Raw genomic sequence first — 19,287 nt, forward strand, 5'->3', positions numbered from 1 at the left:
CAGTCTTCCTGCAGACAGGCAGCGCCACGACCTCCTCTGACAGCACTGACGGAGGAGGAGAGGGGGGCGGTTACGTGCTGCTCCAACGCCTTGAAAGTTCAACTTTAATAATCTCCGCTGGGACGTCCGTCCTCGTGTTTGACCCACAGACACCAAAGAACAGTCAAAGTCAACGGCGAGAGCACGGCTAACGCCTCGTATCCATATTCATGAGGAGCTCCAGGGCCATGCCAAGCACGGATACTTGATATAAAGTCAATTAAAAAAAAAGCCCACGATTTTTACAACAGAACTGTTGTGTTTTTGTCAGTGAACTGGAGTACAACGCCCAAACGATGCTTCACAAACCAAAACCCTTCAAGTTTTGCAGCCGTTTTAGACAAACTAAGCAACCGAGATGTGTTTTAAGTTTTATTTTATAATTAAATAACTAATAACTGGAGAAAATACTATCCAGATTCATCAGTTGCTTCGTTTAGATGAACAATACATCTTCCACATGAATCTGACCTGATGAGATATGTGTGTGGGTTTACAACTTCCCAGAACTTCAATCACTAGAGAACTTAAATGAAATGTGCAAAGTGGTTCTGCTCATGATGCTGGAAAATACAACAGAAGAAGAAGATGTCCGCCTAACTTTACTGAATTTTGCACTCTCCCAACTCCTGGAATTCCCCAACCACGCTGTGAACCACCACCCTAAGACGGGATATTGTTCTACTGTCCGAGTCCATCATGCAGGAGGTTATGTTGGAGCAAACGGTTCCTTGGGTAGGCCGCTTAGAAGCTCACAAAGTATGAAGAACAGATAGAAAGCCATGTGTCTCCCAGGTTTTGCAGCCCAATCTCTGTCCAGGGTATCGACGGAGCAAGGAAGGGGGGTAGCCATCTGCAAAACCACCAAAGCGGCAGAGAGAGCCTCAAGCTGGCTGTGGGTGAAGAGAGGAGAAGCTGAGTGGCATGGAGGAGAGCGTATGATGTTGAAAGGTGCCCAGGAACATTTTAGATCTGGCTTTTGTTCATATATTCAAACACCTGTGTCCCTCACGTCACCTGAGAGTTACCCCAAACATAGGGCAAACAGAAAGAACGGATCTAATACAACCAGAGAGAAACGTTCAGATCAAGTGTGGACGGGTAATCAAAGGGTTCTCCCTCCCTGCCTAACTGAGACGGTGAAATTAGACTTTATTATTGGCCAGTTATTCTGATTATTAGTATGCACGTGAACGCATCGACTGACAATAAGTTTTGCTCCACTCGAACCCGAGACATCCGCGTTTCCACCGCTGCCAGTGAGGATTTCCCACGGAGATAAACCGACCAGTTTTTAAACCATAAACCAATAACGAGCCACTTTCATCCGGACAGCATTCAACCCCCGGCGCTCCGAGGAAGCCACCGCTCGTCCTCCATTTTACCTGCTGGGACGTGATCAGTAATCTGCTGTGCTAATGTGGAAATAGCTGCAGCCTACCCCCCCACCCCACCCCCCTTTTACCCTGACCACGACGCAAAACGCTGCAGGCCTCCCGTGGCGCCGCTGCTTTACGACCTGAGCTGAGACAGCATGACACAGAGCATCACACTAAAACAGCTTCCTAAAAACACACCGAGCTCCGGCTTGCCTGTAACTGTAAGGGTGCAACCCTGACTGACGCATATCAGCTGCATGGACATGCTTTCAAGAAAGAAAGCAGAAGTCTGCCGCTGTAGTGCACAGAGGAAGTTATAAGGCCAGTTTAGGTCATGTTGGAAAAATGTGAACAAAAAGAGCAGATTTATTGCAATCAGGGAAGTGTTTACATGGTTGTTAGGGGCTAATATTTTCCTACTGAACAGATTATTAAAGGTTTACACCACCGCTCTTATCATTATTTGAAACAGCAGCCTAGAAAAGAAGTCCTCCTGGTTCACGATGAGGTCTAGAGATGGAACATCTGCACACGCTCTCAGAGAGACTTTCAACTACTACTTGGAAAACTTGGCAAATAAAAGCTAAAGCAAAGGAAAGAAAGCAGAAGTCTCGTATTCTGGTGCACCAAGGAAGTTATTTTTTCTGTCTTACACCAATCAGCCACAACATTAAAACCACTGACAGGAAGAAGTGAATAACGCTGACCATCTTGTGACAGTTCAGTGTTCTGCTGGGAAACTTCTGGACCTGGCATTCATTCATTTATTGGTGTGGATGTTACTTAGACATGTAGCACCCACCTAGACCAGACCAGACCAGACACCCCCACCCCATAGCAATGACACTCCTTGATGGCAGCAGCCATCCCCAGCAGGACACATGCAAAAACGCTTCAGGAACAACTCAAAAAAACATGAAGAACAGCACAAGGTGTTGACCTGGCCTCCAAATTCACTCGATCCCAAACTGATCAAGTATCTGTGGGATGATCCACGGATGCCCCCCCCCTCCCCACTAACAACATTCTGTTGTCAGACACCACAGGACACCCTCAGAAGGCCCATGTCCATTCTCCGATGAGTCACAACTGGGTTTTTATGAGCTACACAATATTAGGAAGGTGGTCATAATGTTATGCCTGATCAGAGTATGCCATCTTGGCAGGATGTGACACGGCTGTACACAAAGTGGCCAATAATGCAATCACCACCGATCGTGTCTAACAGAAGCTGTCATCAACGGCTGCAGGACCAGGACGGAGTATGAAGTCCAGTAATGTGAAGAGGACCAAGAAGCGAGGAGGCGAGTCTGTGAAATATTGTTCGTAAATCGCCAACTGTACCCGTCATTACTCCACGTACAGTGTCACACTGAGTTTTAACTCTGAGGTGTAGAGGAGGTTATTATTTTTTTTTTTATCAGGTGGTACCTTCCTGCCTCGTCTCTGATGTTTTCCACCAACAGCACTAATCTTGATGGCTCAGCTGTAAAAACACAAAGTGCTTTTCAGGTCACGGGCACGCAACACTTCTCATACTTTGACCCCTGAGCTGCTGCTGCTGCTGCTGCTGCTGTTACTGCTGTTGTTGTTGTTGTTGTCCTGGTGCATGAACTGGTCAAACACCATCCAGGCTTCAGAACCACCTGGACCAGCTACCGTGCGTCCACAACTTTTAATTCATGAATTAAACAAACCAAAGCCTCTGCAGGAATTCTCCACTTCTTCACTCTGTTTTACACTGATGTTGTTGATTGTTGAGTAGAGATTAGAGCTGTGCATGAAAGTGACAACATGTGACATAAATTAGGATTAAAGGTCAGCCACATATCCCTCATAAATTAATGCAAACCACACATTTGCACCTTTGCAAACATGTGCTGCATTTAAACTAGAGTACTGTGCCCTTGTGCTACAGTTAATATCTGGAGTAGTATGCAAACGCCTCAGGTGTGCACTGCCTCCTCCTCCTCCTCCTCAACCATCCCCTCACCAGCAGCCCGGGCTGTGATTTAACCAGCAACTGTCCCAGATCAGAGGGGACCGTCCTCGATAATAAAAGCATCTTTATTCTGCGTGGACCCCCCTCCTGTGTTCACAGTACCTGAATCTCCCTCCGCAGTGCTGGCATTGGTCCCCAACCCAGCCGGGGAAGCACACACAGCTGCCAGTGGCGGTGTTACACTGTCCGTTCATACACGGCTTGTCGCATTCCTTCGCCTCGGTGACACCGGGCAGCCCGGAGAGCAGCCCCAGAACCGAGAGCAGGAGCGCGGTCGTCAGCATCAGCATTCCCCGGCCCCGGCCGGAGCCCGAGCAGGCCCGCCGCGTCGCCCCGTACATTCTCTCACAAAAGATGGCTGCTTTGAGGCAAGCGCTCCGCCGCTTCGGGTAGGGAGGGGGGGCAGCGACCCGACGAGACCGCCCGCCGGTGTGGTTCCGCTTACGGGAATGAAGGTACCGTTTCCCAGGGGGTACGGTTTAGTGTCTTCGCTGAGGCTGGTCCTCCCCGGTTACTTGGTTTACTTCTTCCCAGTGGTTCTGTTTCCCAGCGCCGCCGCACCGAGACGCATATTGACATCCAGAAGTGACGTTATGGCGACGGAAATGCGCAACGGCAGGAGGCGATGCGCGCAGGTCTTTAAACTTTTATTTTGAAAACAGAGAGGACAAGTCCCGCCCCTTTAGCAGCTAGCTTGTTAGCCAACATTAGCTTCTTTCGCTTCGTCGTTCCTCCCAAAAAATTTTGTATCGGATTTTGTATCGATATTTAAGATAATTTAATTATACATTATCTAAACGCTTTTTACAAGCGAACGTGTTTAGATTTGCGTGAGAAAAATAAAAAGTATAACTGTAATTAGCTGTTGAACTAAATCTCCCATGATGCTTTGAGCGACACATTGGCCCTCATGGGAATTGTAGTTAGTGACCATAAAATAAAAAACTTAAAAGTAAAAGTAAAAGTAAGTCATAACTTTAGCTTTAATTATTATTTTTTTGTTTTTTAATTATATATTTTTCACTGTCTCCATCAGCAACAATAAAAAAGCTAACTTAAAAAATAATTATTTTATTGTAATTATTATCTTCCCTGATAAGTGTGGGGCCGGTAGCAGTCTAATTATTCAGATTAATCATTTTTGTGTTTAATCAGTAACTTTTAATGAATAATATAATAAGATAATACTTTAATTTATTCCACAGTGGGGATATTTTCAAAAAGTGAACATTAAATAAACACAAAAATAGCAATTCAATTAATTAAATACATATTTAACTGGAACATTAAGATTTAGGGTCAAACTGAAGTGGTTCAAAATGTGAATTTGGTTCTTTTTGAGCAGTTTATAGCATCAGAAAATATTCCAAATGTTGGATTTGGCAGTTGTATTTCCTCTCTACTATTCTAGGAGCAACTCTATAGCAATACTAGAATCTAATGTTGCTTTGTGCGGTAACAACTACGCTTTTATGCGTCATATAATATGCCAAGCACTGGATGAACAGTAAGAATAACCTAGTGTGAATGATCAACAGCGCCCACAGACTGCACACCAAGGACACCAAACTGTACAAATGGTATAGAACAAGTTTATTAAATTTAGACTTATAAGAAGTCATCATATTCCAACACACTCCATCGCATGAAGCGCATTCATAATAACACCAACCCAGAACGGATTGATCACGGCATCGAAACATAAATAAACATATTTACAATTGAACATGGACAGAGAAAACGGGAGGGAGTTTGTGCACAGATAACAACTACGTGTCCTGAAGAGGGCTCTGGCTTCTCAGCGGACGGCAGGAGTGGGAAGAAGAAGAACGATGAACACGATTTTACTACTTGTGTGATCACATTTTCTTGGTTTGACTGAAAAGGAGAACATGTGTGGAACATCTGATAATGCAGTATTATCAGTAATGCTGTTTTCAGTATTAAAAGGTATAAACATGACTATTCACTACTGTGGGTGTTTAAAGTTGTGGAAGTTTCTGACTAACTTTTATAACACAATTCACTCAGGAACTGATTTTTATAAAATGACGACAAAAAAAATTGCAAATATTTGCCTCCAATTCAAAAATGAAATATCAAAAATTCATCCTACAAGATGTGTTACATTGGACTTATGTAACAGTACCTTCATACAGAAGCTTCAGTTGGATTAGTGGCGTTTGTTTTCATAATTTTCCTCCCATCTTGAGGATATTTCCTACAAAACCATCTCTATCACGGTGTCTGTCGGGCAGTGTGTTTTTAAACAGAGGACTGATCATTTTAAGAGCGAGTCACTTTGGGCCGGGCTGAGTGGATGGATGAACGAACATCACTTCCTGTATCAGACACAGTCAAGACTTTACAGTAATCCAAAAACCCTGCAGAATAATCCAAAACAACTGCACTTACTTAAAAAAAAAAAAAAAAAAAAAGAGGATCTTAGTAAAGTACAATCATTGAAAGCACATTACAGTTAGCAGTTTGTGTGGTTACAAACAGGTCATGTGACTCTCCCAGCACTTCTAATGCAACAATGAACATGTGGATAACATGAACTAAATCAGGTCCAGGTCCCCGGTAGACAGAGTGGAGGGGGAAAACAGTATCGACTTCTTGACTAAATGTTCTTTTCCTGCATCACGGGAGAGCTGCAGACCTCGGCGTCGTGTTTCTCGTGGTTCGCTGGGAACGCCAGCCGGATGGGGTCGGAGCAACGACAGCACAATTCCAAAACGTGAGGTGAGTTATCAGTTATCACGGGAAAAAGTACACTTAACTGACTTTCAAATGGCACTCTGGTTCCTGCATGTTCTCCTCTGGTGCTCAAAGCGGAGCGGACCGTTCCCACCCAGGCTCCCCAGACATGTGAAATCAAACACTGAAAATAATTTCTAAGAGGTGACCACCATCCCATCGCCTGTCTCTGGAGGTCACACTGTAACATTCACCTATCCGTTAATGGCAGAGATCGTCTCCTCATTGTTCCCTCTCTCACAGTATATCACACTATCTTACAGTTGTCTCATGAAAAAAAGCCATTTACAAGCAATGGCGCCTTACATTATGTACAAGATCGATCGAACGTATCATCTGATTTAACAAAGAAAAGGATATAAACAAAGTTTTCCCTTCCGTTATGTACACAGAGCAAAGAGGAGGTGTTAGAAAATGATTGAGCACCTCAGAGTCTTTGTGTAAAATTTACACGCACAAAAAGAAAATAATAATAATAATGCGTCCAAGTACTGGCTTCGAGATCAAACTCACATTCACGCCTTCAATGTCCTATCAGGTACATGCAAAAAGACACGAGCCACTGGCTCAGCACACACTCAGAGGGAGCCACAGGCCCCTTTTCTAAAGGCAAGTCATATCTGATGGACAGAGGTCATAAACTCTTCTCTATGCAATACATCACCTTCTCTCATTTAATAAAAAAAACACACATAGGAAAGAGGTGGTCTTTTTTTTTTGGTCTCCCAAATCAGGCATATCAGGTGTCAGAACACCAGTAAGTGCTCAAACTAGTGACCAATCACTAGTCGATCGGACGATCAAGCATCAAAGGCCCCTTTGGAGTGTCCTCTTGGTTTTGATACCTGAGGTGTAGCGTGGGTGAGTGAACACTGGCTGAATGTTGGGAGCAAGCAGCGCGTCGTGACCAGACCTGGATCAAATCAGAGCCGCCGCGGCTCTTAGCGTGTCTGTCACTTGTCTCTGAGGAGCAGGTGAATGAGTTTGCCGTGTCAGAGCGAGGCCAGTAGTTTGAGTCAGTAACAGGCAAACACCGGAAGATAAATCACCAGGTTAATCTACGCAGAGTAAACAGCTCCCACCTGCTGCTCAGAGACATTTAAAGTTCACGCTAAGAGTTATCTGAAGGCACCACTTGAACCACGTCTGGTCATGAACATTACAGAACGGCTGTTGCTTCTAAATTTTATTTTTTTTCACCTGTTCATGTGATTAAAACCCGGGCAGTGTAATGATGCGTGAGAATGTAACGGCATTCACCAGAAACTGTGCAGGACCGTGTCTCGCTGCTCTAAACAGATTCAGATGGATTCCTGCACACTTTCTTGGCATTTAAAGTGAATCTATCTGAGGCAGAGGGTGATGGCAGGGCGCTGAGGTGTTCGTCTTGGGTGGCAGACCATGAGGGAGGGGGGAGGGGGGGCGGCAGGGACACGGGGAGGAGGGTTTACATATTGCGTGGTGGGCTTTTCAGGTAGACGAGGTCTGGCGTGAAGGTCGGCCCATCGAAGAGGCGCTGTAGGTGCGGGACCGCTGCCTCACGGCCAGTCGGCACGGCAGCTCCAGCTCCTGGAAGAGGGGCGTCCCGGTGATGTCAGCTGCCTCGGGACGCTCGCTGGGGCTCAGTGACAGCATGCTGCGGACCATACTCAGCTACACACAGAATAAAACAGGACAGTGAGTTCATCTACCATAACCACAGATTAAATCAACAGAAACACGTCCTCTGCCCACACAGCACAACTTAAAGTACACTGACAGTAAAGTGGGATACTGAGATAAGAGGGTGGGGGTAGTTCACAGTTTATGCTGAGGGATTATGTTAATCTCATTGCAGGTAAACGAGGTAATGGAAGCAACACCACACACCAAAGTACCGGCTGATTCATGGTGCGCTACTACAATATACATCTAAGTCTCTATTCTACTGATAAGAGGAATATAATTGAATTAATTATGAATTAAAGTCATAAATTGTTAAATATTAGGGCTGCCTTTTACTCTTACTGAAGATGAACCCAACAGAAGCCTCATTCTCCTGGTACCCCGGGTTCGTACTTCGTGGCACAAGATCAGGGCCTCGAGCTCTGCCCTGACCCTTAGCCCCAGCCGGACCTGGAGGTCCCACACTAAAGGCCCCACCAACTATCTTAGCCAAGATGCATCCCACAGAAGCCTTGTTCCCCCGGTACCCAGAGCTCAGTGTGTCTTGCCCCTGGTATCCCAAGCTAAGCGTCTCATGCCCCTGGCACCCTGAGCTCGTACGTTGTGGCACAAGCTCAGGGCCTTCTGCCTCTGGTTTGCTAGGTGTCCCAGGTGCCCTGAGCTCTGACCCTGACCCAGAGGTCCCACACTTAAGCCTTCAGTGAGTAAAATTAGGTATTTGTGTATTTGACTGAATATCATGTGGATTAGCTCAGCACCACCTGGTTTATCTTCACGCAGACGGGTCATTAAAATCTTCTCCCATCTCTCTGTGTATCCCACTTTATTCACATCCTACCTCTTGTTCTCAGCATAAACAACATTAAAGTTGATTGTTTTTGTCTCCAGACGCAGTTCGCATTTTTGGCCACTAGATGGCAGCAGACAGCCACTCACCTCCTGCATGTTGTTTTTGGAGAAAACCTCAGGGAAGCACAGCGATCGCACGTCTGTCAGCGTCTGGAAGCAAGGAGGTAAACACCTGTGAGTGGAGCTGTGCTAATGGCTTTTTTTTTTTTTTTAGGTCCCTTTGTTACTGAGACAAAGACTTCATGGTTAATCGCCAGTAAAAAAACAAAAAAAACAAGTGCATCTGTGAGAGAATTCACCAGGAAAACTACCACTTAGAGTGAAGTAGCAATCAAAACAACTATTACCTCTGCAGAAAATAAAATAAATAAATAAAATAATCAAGCGCTAGTAAAGAGAACAGAATTGTTTTATTGGACATCTCTCTTCTTTAAAATAAACTGTACTGGCTTTCTATTATTTATATAGAAACACTACATTTTTTATTTCTTTTCACATTTTAAAACTTCAGGTCGGACATATTTTATTTAATCGCTCACGAGCCGATTACTTAGGAGCATCATAAACATTACATACAGTTTATGGGTCTAAAAATCCTGCTCACTGTGTTAGTTATTGCTTTGTATCAACAGTTTCTGGAAATTAAATTAAATTAAAGCACTTTAACCCGATCTGCTTTTGTCAGATTCATCTACGTCGTCGTCTGCTAGCTGGACGTTCTGTCTGTACACTTTTACAAATCTCTTCCAGTCCACCAGCAGCGTTATTAAGAGTGTCCTGGTTCTGAGAAACCATCCATCGTCCCGTCTGCACGCTCGCTCTGCAGTGGAAGCTGCAGCAACAATTCTCCAACTCCCTACCTAGACTCCATCATCATCATCTGGCCGACTCCAGAGCTCTACACCTTCTTTTTTTTTTCCCCCCACTAATGGTCCACTGGTGCTGCCAACTTGGTGACCAACGGTGACCTTGCGAGCCGGTGAAAAGGTAATTTGCATAACCCAGTTCTGTGCTGATGTAAAGATTTGGGTCACGCATCAGTCCCTGCAGGTTTTCACTTTTATTCAACGGCGACGTCTCAAGCTTCCAGGCGGCGCTGACCTGGTAATGTACACACGCAGCCTCGCCTTCCCATGATGCAGAGTTGGTTGAAAGTAGGGATGTCTAGGGCGGTATTGTTTTTTTTTTTTTTTTCTGGCTTCGGCCAAGCCTGATCTTTTGTAGTTATTTATTTTAGCTCTGCCATGAACAAAAACCACATCCCTGGAGCGTCAAAGCAACTTCTTCTTCTGTTTTAGTGGCCTTGAATTTTCAGCACTCGGATCGGTCGATACTGAATATTAAAAGTTAAGGATCAGGGCGACGTCCCTTAGCTGAAAGTATTCAGTCTTCCTTCAGTCTCTCCCTGCCTGTACTTTGATCATCAGTTGTGTCTAAGTCAGAACCTCTTCTTGGCTCTCCCTCCCTATATAAACTGAAAGACTTCACAGTAACAACCTGATTTTCTCTTTGAAAAACTCTCTAACCGACACCAGATTGGGCCACTTACACGATGTGACCACATAAAATTGTAAGCTTCAACAGTCTCAAAGTGGTCCCATGCTAGTCTAGAGCCCTGATTATAAGCCCATGTGTTTGCTGACTCACCCTCACTCTCTCCATCTGGGTCCTGAAGGGATAGAGCAGCTCAAACAGGATCAAACCCAGAGAGTAAATGTCCACTTTGTGAGAGTACGAGTTTCCAGAGAGCTGCCAGGACAAAAAGGAGGAAAAACAAACAGACTTAGTCCTTGTTTTAGAGGTTCACAGATAAAAAATGATAATCCTACAATCGGGTTTCTCTGTGTGTTTCCTCACCTGCTCCGGGCTCATGTAGAGCTTCGTGCCGACCTGGCCCGTGTGGCGGGTGAGGAGCGGGGCGGGCGTCAGGGCGCTCGGCTCATCCTCGTCCTCCTCCTGGTCCATGGCCGTCACCAGGCCGAAGTCTCCCACCTTCACCACGTCGTCCATGGTGAAGAAGATGTTGGAGGGCTGGAGGAGAAGTAGTGAGCGGTTATTTTACCAATGCACCAACTTTGCATGCAACTCATAACATAACCAATATAGAGACCAAAACTAGCTTTACCATAAATTTCTCAGTTTGACATCATATTCCTACAGACTGTCCTCACCTTGAGGTCCCTGTGCATGAGTCCCTTGCTGTGCAGGAAGTCGACCGCCTCTGCGATCTGGAGGAAGATGTCCAGACACTGGTTGTGCTCCCTCTGGTCCGGCAGGCAGCGCTGAGCCATCCAGTCCTTCAGGTTCTCCTTCCGACAGAGCTGCATCTGGATGTACAGGTACACCTGGACACAGGAAAGGTGCACATTACTTTTACTTTGACAAAAAAAAGATGACTCTGGCTTTATTTTATAATCAGATTAGTATTAGAATTTCCAGTTAGTGCAGCAGATTGAGTAGATTCTCCACTGACCTTTGGGGAAGGCTGAACTCGCTGGTTTGGAGGAGTGGTAGGGAGAGCCAGGATAAGTGAGGTTGGCCGAGGAGGAGAGGAAGATGAGGTTGGGACAGACTCCTGTCGTCTGGTGTGTGAGGAAGATGAACTGTTCTTCGTCACCGTGCCGGGACTGGCTGCGTCGGAGCCCGAGTCTGTGTCTGCGTCGGCATCCCGGTCGCAGCCCGAGTCCTCAAACACGATGTCGAAGGAGGACGAGGTGCAGTCGCTGGGCCCGCGGGGAGGGCAGAGCTCGAAAGAGTGGGGGGTGTCCGAGGCGTCGGGGTCGGCCTGGCTGTCCCTCTCGGACATGAGGCTGTCGTGGCCGAGCATCGGGTGGAAGGACAGGTCGCCGTCGTCGACGCTGAAGCCCACGGCGCTGCTGGAGAGCAGGGCCTGGGCGCTGACAGACGCCTCCAGAGCGTCTCCCCCGGGTCCGGAGGCAGGAGACACCGAGCTGGACACGGGTACTTTGACTGACAGCACCTCCATGTGGTCAAGGAAGCTCATTGGCCAGTCGGTGGTGCTGAAAAAGAAAAGGGATTGTTGTTGCTGCCGACACAGATACGATAAAATAACTTCCAAGCAACATGCAAATATGTTATAAGCACGGAAAACACTTTGTAAAGTAGTTAAAGTAGGACTTTGTTTAAAGCAGAAGGCAAATATGTGTTTGATTCAGAGCTGATTCTATAATGTGTGTTATTTAAAATGCACAGTGAGTAGCATTATATCAAATGCATGGGTGCATGATTCATGTTCAAGTCTGCCGAGGCAATTTAAAGCAAAGCGGCATTAAACTGCTTAACATTAATATGCATAAAACCTTTCATGACGCTTTAGACTCAGAGTGCAACGAGACGAGAGGTGGTGTAACGTCTGTGGAGCGCTACTTGTCATGTCTTTATGTGTCCAGAGGGGAGGGCTAAACGTCTTTGTGTGCGTGGACGCAGCTTAACAACGGTCCTCCTGTGGGCTTAGTGGCTTGTGGGACGACCCGCTGAGCTACACCAGGATAACAGGTTTAAAAAAAAAAAAAAAAAAAAACCTTGGCTCACCTGGCGTCTTTCAGCCACCTCTGGTCCATTTCCTCCTGCCAGCCTTCAGGGGGGCTCTCTTGCCAGGCGTTGAAGTAGCGGATGATCCCCGGGTGCTCCAGCTTTGCCAGGGCCTTCACCTCTCTCATCACCTTCTCTCGGGCCAGCTCCCTGAATGACAGGAAGAAGAATGAGCTTTAGAGTTTCATTCACATTTGGGTCGATTCATCTTTTAACAGGTTTTTCCAAGACCTGATCGTCTAAACAAAAATAATTTCAGAATATAAAACAAACTGCAGTTCTTTCAGGGGTTGGTGATGCAGTAAAAACATTTATTCAACTGCAGAAACTTTAAGGGATGAAATATAATGAATAGACAAATCAACAACAGGGCTAAAATACATCAGCTCAGCGCTACATTTTCACGGTTGTCAGATCTAGATAAAGAAATTCATGGCTCATATTTGTTCCACAGAGTCAGCTATGCCCCGACGTGGTTTTCTGCTTACATAACCAAGTTAAACAGATTCAAAGAAAACCCCAGATAAAGGAAGAGCTAACAGCCCCCCAGCAAGGAAGTCTGGTGCAGCCAGCGTGAGGAGCTACCTATTGGGCAGACGGATTCTTTTGATGGCGTAGTTGCAGTCGTCCACTTTGTTGCGGGCTTCAAACACAACACCGAACCCCCCGCGGCCGAGGCACTGCACTGGCTCAAAGTCTGTCAGGTACCTGAGGGGGAGAGACACTTCGGTTATCGTTGTGCAAACAAGAGTCGCTCTGCTGTGAGTGTTAAACAAAAAAAACAAAAAAGGAGCTGTGTATGGCAGAAGATTCACTGTGATCAAGGAGGCTTAGAAAGTGACGAAAGGTGATTAACGAAGGAATTACAACCAGCCAAATCCATGTCAACACTGGCTGTGACTTCTGAGTTGGCAGGTAACCAACGCCGAGCTAAACAGGATCCAGAAGTCACATTGTTTCACTGTCACCGAGCCTTGTCAGGCTTGGAAAGCAAAATTAGATATGAACTATTTTTTTTAGACTCATAAACAGGCTGTCACACTAGAAATAAATATTACACTTTAAGGCATTTAACAGTTTTCTTCGTAGACTAACGTGGACCTGTTTTTAAATTAAAGATATTTGTTGCAGCTGCAGCAGTGTTTACCTACGGCTCCACAGCCATAGGCTCAAAGTGAGAAAATGTTACAGCCCCACTTTCATCCACCCCGTCAAACCAGCCCTGCTCATTGTCCTCAGGGGACTGAAGGCTGTCCTATTAGGAAGCGTGTGAACACATGTGATTCAAGACTTGGTTTCTGATCTCTTCCTCCCTCCTAATGAACCCGACTCATGCCGGCCTCAGCTGCTGCAACAGCCGCACGTTTTATTTAAGGAAAGTTCTTTGGCAAGAGTCATTTGCATGGACTGCAGCAGCAGCAGCAGCAGCAGCTTTAAAAAGGGGAAGGGACGGGTTTGTCAATTTAGGGAGGATCAAAAGAAGAGGAGGTGAGAGTGGTGACATGAAGAGAAGAAAAAAACTGTAGTTAAATGTGATTTTTGCTGGTGTTTGGGAGAGTAGAGACGCTTTATTCAGCACACGGATGTAAACATGTAAACTCTCATCGATCAGACCGCAGGAGGTCAGTGACAGCTCATAAATTATGGTGGCTGATCATATTCAGGATGTCCAAAATAGCAGGAAAAAACTTCTGACAATGTCCTGACAGTGATGTAAAGTGACACTCCGACCCCGTGGCAGATGCTGCCGAGCAGGGTGCGGTCTGCCGGGACCAAGGTCATTTTCATTTGATGGCAAACAGCTGAGTTACCCAATCATGCACCGCTACGACTCTCGTCTCCCATCTCTGCCTTGTCCTATCGAGGCAGGCTGGAAGACCGCCGGTCACCATGGTAACAGTGCTGAATCCGTGGCTACACCTTGAAAGAGTGGGACTCGCGTCCGACTTTCAAGTGTGGGGGATAACAACTCCCTGGCACAGCAGACAGGTGAAGTTCTCGCGAGTCATTATAAAAAAATAAAATAAATAAATAACATCTTCTGCTTAGCGGCGTGCTGCGATGATGTACCTGGACACGTATTCGCAGGAACGGGTCTCCGTGGCAACGGGCTCTTTGGATTCCACAACTTCAAGGTCAAACTTGCAGTCTGTCTGGCACTGTGTCTCCGACTCTTTCCGTTGCTTTGAGGGACAGAAGGAGGACAGCGAAGACACGTTAGGGAAATTACCGGCGGTGGTGAGTTGTGATTTAAAATTAAAAAGGAAAAAAAACGTTTTATATAAGTTTTCTCAGACACAGGAAACATAGGATAAATCAACTAATGTTAAAATCAATGATACCAAAGAAGAAATACAGATTATAAAGTTGTTTGCAGCGGCTGAATTCACATCAACATTATATACCGAGCATAGCCACCGGCACTAACTGTCAATAAGGTGTTCTCGCAGCAGGCTGCGTCTTCGGTCTTACCCTAACGTAGGCCACAGGGGCGGGAGGGTGGAAGAACTTGCGAACGATGTACGTGGTGGCAGCGATGCAGAAAACGATGGTGCCGAGGATCTCCTTCCACCAGGGCAGCAGCAGAACCGGGTCCTTCCTCCTGCGACTGTCAGACTTCGCCCCCTTTCCATTTATCAGGATCACGGCGCTGTCACGTTTCCCCCGGGAGCGCTTGCTGTAAGGGAAGTAGTAGCCGTTGTCTACAGGAAGAAAAAGCAAAAACCGCTCAGTGAGGTTTGTACATATAATGCTGCATTTGTCTTTTAAAGTCACACTTAGGCTCTTACCGTATGGATACTGGAGGATGGACAAGCCTCCGTTGCTGTATTCCTCGTGGGAGAACTTGTCGTTATTCAGACACTTGTCAAATTCATCGGAGCCGACCAGAGCTGGTGTCCGAGATGGAGAATCTGCAGCAAGGTCAAGATGAACAAGGTATTTGATCTGTTTACCCAATCAATATGGAACAACAAACTGAGGATAGGATTAAAGAAGGGCAAAGCGAGACACGGTGCCCATACGACATCAAAGATCTCTTGGAACCTCGGAAGATCTTTGGTTCCTTTGGTGACGGAGCACAGCATCTAATGAATACGCAAGCAGACTCACGTATTAGAGGCTTCCATTTGACGGTGGGCAGTGGAATTATATCTTTCTCCGATCCGATGGCTTTGGTGGGGAACTTTTCACTGATCCTCACTGAGGACTGGAGGTAGAGTTGCCCCCGGAACATGCCTGGAAAACCAAGGGCAAAAGGAGCTGCTCTAAATTCACTTTAGTGTCAGGAAGGTGCAAATAATGCACCTAAAATACACAAATACAAGATCCATTAAGAGTCCCAGCATGCACTTGGAAGGACAGGACGTCCCGTTGGTGGAATGCAGCCGTCTTTAATACAAAAGGTCTACGTGCATGCGTGTGAACCTACCGAGGTAAACACTGGACTCTGCAGCTCCCCGGGCCTTCTCCGTATCGTCATCGCCCTCCTCGTCATCGGTTTCGGACTGGTTGCTGTAGACGGTGTCGTCAAACAGGCTGATTGGTGTAACTTTACCACCACCCACCAGCCAGGCCGAGGCAATGGGTGTGCAGAACTACAGTAAAAAAAGAAAAAGAAAACAGGTGAAACCGAATATACTTCATTTATTTAGTCATGAAGCTCTGAATTCAAGTGTAAAGGATCTTGGTCTCACCTGACGTTCCCAGATCAGCTGTCCATTATTCTCGGCGCTGAAGGCCATGACCTTCCAGTCGGGAACAGACACTTTGATGACGAGGTCCAAGTGGTGGTTTTGGTTCTGCTGGTTCTCCGCCTGCTCCCTCCCTGCTCCCGGTTCGTCGATGATGACCCGCTGCCTCTCCTTCCAGGTGTCACCATTCAACACTTCTCCCTCCAGGAAGTTCACTCCAGGCTGCATCTCCGGAACAAATTTCAGCTCAAAGTTTCCAACACTGAAGTTCCACCTTGGATCAAGAGGGACATCACACGATTGAAATGGGGACAAATGGTAGAAGGCTCACAAAATGAATGGACCGATTAGACATTTAGATAATCAATAATTTAGAGGTAATCAATGTCAAAAATGATCTGCCTGGTCGGTGTTATAGAGTCAACGTGTAAAAAATGCCATCCCATTGACCCTGAAGCTTTAAGTGACTTTATTGAGAACATCTGACTGGAAATCAATCGAGTGTCTGTGACTCTTTTCCAAAACGCCACACGAGACACAGTAGCTGCTCCAGGTTGACTGACATGCTGACCGACACCGACAGATGGGTCGATTGAGTCAAACTCACTTCTCCATCCCTGATCGAGGCCTGATGGCTCGCACAGTCTTCTGAGTCCTCTGCAGTAGGAGCACATCTTCGGTCTCCACCTCGTCGTCCCCCCAGCGACTGCAGCCCCCCGCGGAGCAGATGTACCGAAGCTGTGGCAAGCGACACGGGGAGGGGGAAAATTACAAGCAAGGTCCTTCCGCCGTGTAAGCGAGGTTAAGATGTGTTACATTTATTCAAATTACTCGTCGCTGCACAGACCTTGCCGCTGTACGCCCCCAGGCCGTAGGTAGTGAGGGATTTGCCCCCAACCAGGACCGTGTCCTCTCCGATGCGGTAGGACGACTCCAGCAGGGACTCCACGCTGAAAGGCACTGCCTCCATACTCTCCCTGTCCCGGTTCCACTGGAACAAGGCACCGTCCAGTGAAGGTATGACCATCTTATTGCCAAACACCTGCGGGAAAACAAATCCGGTTGGTTGTCATCGTCTCCAGAAACAAGTTCATGGACGTACGTTGGAAAGAGCTGGTGTAGTCCACCAAGGTTTTTAGAAAAAAAAAAAGAGCTCTCTGGGATAAACTGGAGCTGAGCGACTTATCAAAATAATTTGATTAATTCAAGTTTTTGAATGTTACGGAAAATGCCTCAATTGCAAAATGGAGATTATTTCTCCCGTTGTTGTCACCCTAATCCAGCCATTTCTGAGTCGCCAGCATGTCTGAGCTTTACTGGTTCACAACGAGCTGGAGGAAATGCAGCCGCTGGAGACGGCCTGCCCAGAAGTGGCACTTTGTTTTATTGAAAAATATTTCCTAACAAATGATGCACACTGACATTTTTATTCTTGTTTTTTTAAATATATACGTATATTGAAGATCATGTACCATATACATGCCATGAAGCTTTGATAAAGAAAACACTTTTAATCACGTTTTGTTTTGAGTACATGCAGACAGAAAATAACGGATAAAATAAAAACGGAATAAATAAAATAAATCTAGATATTGCTCAGCCCTAGGAAAAAAAATTCTGAAAAGTGCCTCAGAATTTTTGATTAACAAATCAGCCAATATACATCCCGTTATCATTAATTTGTCAGCAACAACTACTGCTCCTGTTGGCAAATGTGCACCAAAAGGTAATGAATAAAAATAATCCATCTATTACTTATTATAACACGGCTGTAATGACAAAATATCTCCTCAGGGAACCGCTTTAAAAACTGTAAACATATGAAAACATCCTTGAAACTTTATGAACCACTAAATGTCTAAATTGTTCTCATACTTTAAATAGAGCCAAGTTACTGACACATAAAGAGTATATGAGGTAATGCTCCGGTCTCACAAACTTCTGAACAAGCAAATCCTTCGTAAGATAATGAATTACACTTTTCATTATTACAGTGTGATTTATGCAAAGGCTTCCAACACACACACAAGCCATCCTGGATTTTTTTTTTTTTATTATTATTTAATTTTCTGCACAGACAGAAAATCATTCAAACACAAAATAACACTTATCCACACAGACATCCACCCACACAGCAACAACAGCAGCAGCTCTGGCCCCCGCACACTTGGACTCAATCCACAGAGTTGGCACCATTACACAACTGAGAGCCTAAGTAATTAACCTGGATCTTTAAAAGAGAAGTATTCAGTCCTGGATAATGTGTGTGTGGGGGTGTGTGTGGGAGTGTGTGTGTGTGTGTGTGTGTGCCATTAGATGCTCGCTGTAGGAGGGCAGCAAGGATGACATCATTACATCATCCCGACCCTAATCCTGATTTAACCTGCACAGCTTTTGAGCTCGTTAGGGAGACAATTGTTTTCTTCAAGCGTGTTAGTCATCACCTTCTTTTTTTATCATTATTATTAGTCGTCCGACTTATTTATGAGTCACAACAATGACCAATTTGTCGCCTCGCTGGTGTTGATTGTTCGGAAAACCCATGACCTGCCAATAACTTTACTTTGGGAATTCTATCAGACTCCAAGAAAGTCAATGCGGTCACTTTTCAATCCGCCACAAAGCGTGGCAGGATGATTTACTAGAGAGCAGAGCCAGGAGCAGCAGTGAGGTCATCTTTTGTAGAGGGGGGAGAGGAGGGTGAGGGGGGAGGTATAAGTCGAGGATAAATTTAGCAAGTGAATGAAGGAGGGGTTAACAATCTGACCATCACATCACACCATGCTGGTATGGCAGAGGGGGGTGCAAAGAGGTTTACAAAGAGGTTTACAGCGGAGGGGGAAATACTCAGAGACGTGGATGAGTCATCGGGCTCCTGATGCTTTAATCCAGGTCACCATGATCTAATCTAAGACCAGTTTACCTTCTCTCAGCTGTTCTTCTTGTCCAAAATAATTCTGCATAAAGAATGAGTAACTAACTAAGAGAAACAACTTTCATAAGATGTAATAAGCTACATAATTATGGGTTATTTAACTTTTACACATCAGATAATTATAATCCACCGTTTTGGCTTTGAGTGCCGTATACTTTCAGTCGACATTAACGGTAATCTATATGTGTCCTACCCGTGGATTGGATTCTTTTGTCGACTTCCCTTTAATGGAGACTTTCTTTTTTCATCTCAGAAACTTCTCTTTGCCGTTTCCTCGATTCAGTTCCACTCTTTCTGTCCGCCAGAGACGATTACTTTTCCGTCACAAGCTCGGCCATGCTCCTCGTTCCCGTTAACAACTACGTCCGGTTTCTCCCGTCTTCAACCACAAACGTACCAAGATCAGAATTCGAC

At 45.7% G+C, this 19,287-nt stretch overlaps 2 protein-coding genes across 5 annotated transcripts in view; both read right to left on the reverse strand.

Annotated features, from left to right (window-relative positions):
* The window catches only part of atrn (attractin), a 138,183-nt gene extending 134,189 nt beyond the window's left edge, over positions 1 to 3,994 (reverse strand). For all 4 annotated transcript variants that reach the window (XM_084568796.1, XM_084568795.1, XM_084568797.1 and 1 more), the window contains exon 1: positions 3,523 to 3,994. In XM_084568796.1, the coding sequence (XP_084424922.1) occupies positions 3,523 to 3,761 (239 nt within the window). In that variant the 5' untranslated portion in view covers positions 3,762 to 3,994. The remainder of the gene's footprint in view (positions 1 to 3,522) is intronic.
* A 913-nt stretch (positions 3,995 to 4,907) lies between these two features.
* eif2ak3 (eukaryotic translation initiation factor 2-alpha kinase 3) overlaps positions 4,908 to 19,287 on the reverse strand; it is a 29,857-nt gene continuing 15,477 nt past the window's right edge. Inside the window, exons 3-18 of the mRNA XM_084568794.1 lie at positions 16,786 to 16,980; positions 16,546 to 16,676; positions 15,942 to 16,212; positions 15,677 to 15,842; positions 15,358 to 15,483; positions 15,036 to 15,158; positions 14,719 to 14,948; positions 14,317 to 14,429; positions 12,832 to 12,954; positions 12,247 to 12,396; positions 11,168 to 11,714; positions 10,866 to 11,039; positions 10,552 to 10,725; positions 10,342 to 10,443; positions 8,782 to 8,844; positions 4,908 to 7,833 (exon numbers count right to left, since the gene is read on the reverse strand). Of these exons, the coding sequence (XP_084424920.1) occupies positions 7,651 to 7,833; positions 8,782 to 8,844; positions 10,342 to 10,443; positions 10,552 to 10,725; positions 10,866 to 11,039; positions 11,168 to 11,714; positions 12,247 to 12,396; positions 12,832 to 12,954; positions 14,317 to 14,429; positions 14,719 to 14,948; positions 15,036 to 15,158; positions 15,358 to 15,483; positions 15,677 to 15,842; positions 15,942 to 16,212; positions 16,546 to 16,676; positions 16,786 to 16,980 (2,871 nt within the window). The 3' untranslated portion in view covers positions 4,908 to 7,650. The remainder of the gene's footprint in view (positions 7,834 to 8,781; positions 8,845 to 10,341; positions 10,444 to 10,551; positions 10,726 to 10,865; positions 11,040 to 11,167; positions 11,715 to 12,246; positions 12,397 to 12,831; positions 12,955 to 14,316; positions 14,430 to 14,718; positions 14,949 to 15,035; positions 15,159 to 15,357; positions 15,484 to 15,676; positions 15,843 to 15,941; positions 16,213 to 16,545; positions 16,677 to 16,785; positions 16,981 to 19,287) is intronic.

Source organism: Chelon labrosus (assembly GCF_963514085.1).
Source record: "Chelon labrosus genome assembly, chromosome: 20".
Classification (NCBI taxonomy): domain Eukaryota; kingdom Metazoa; phylum Chordata; class Actinopteri; order Mugiliformes; family Mugilidae; genus Chelon; species Chelon labrosus.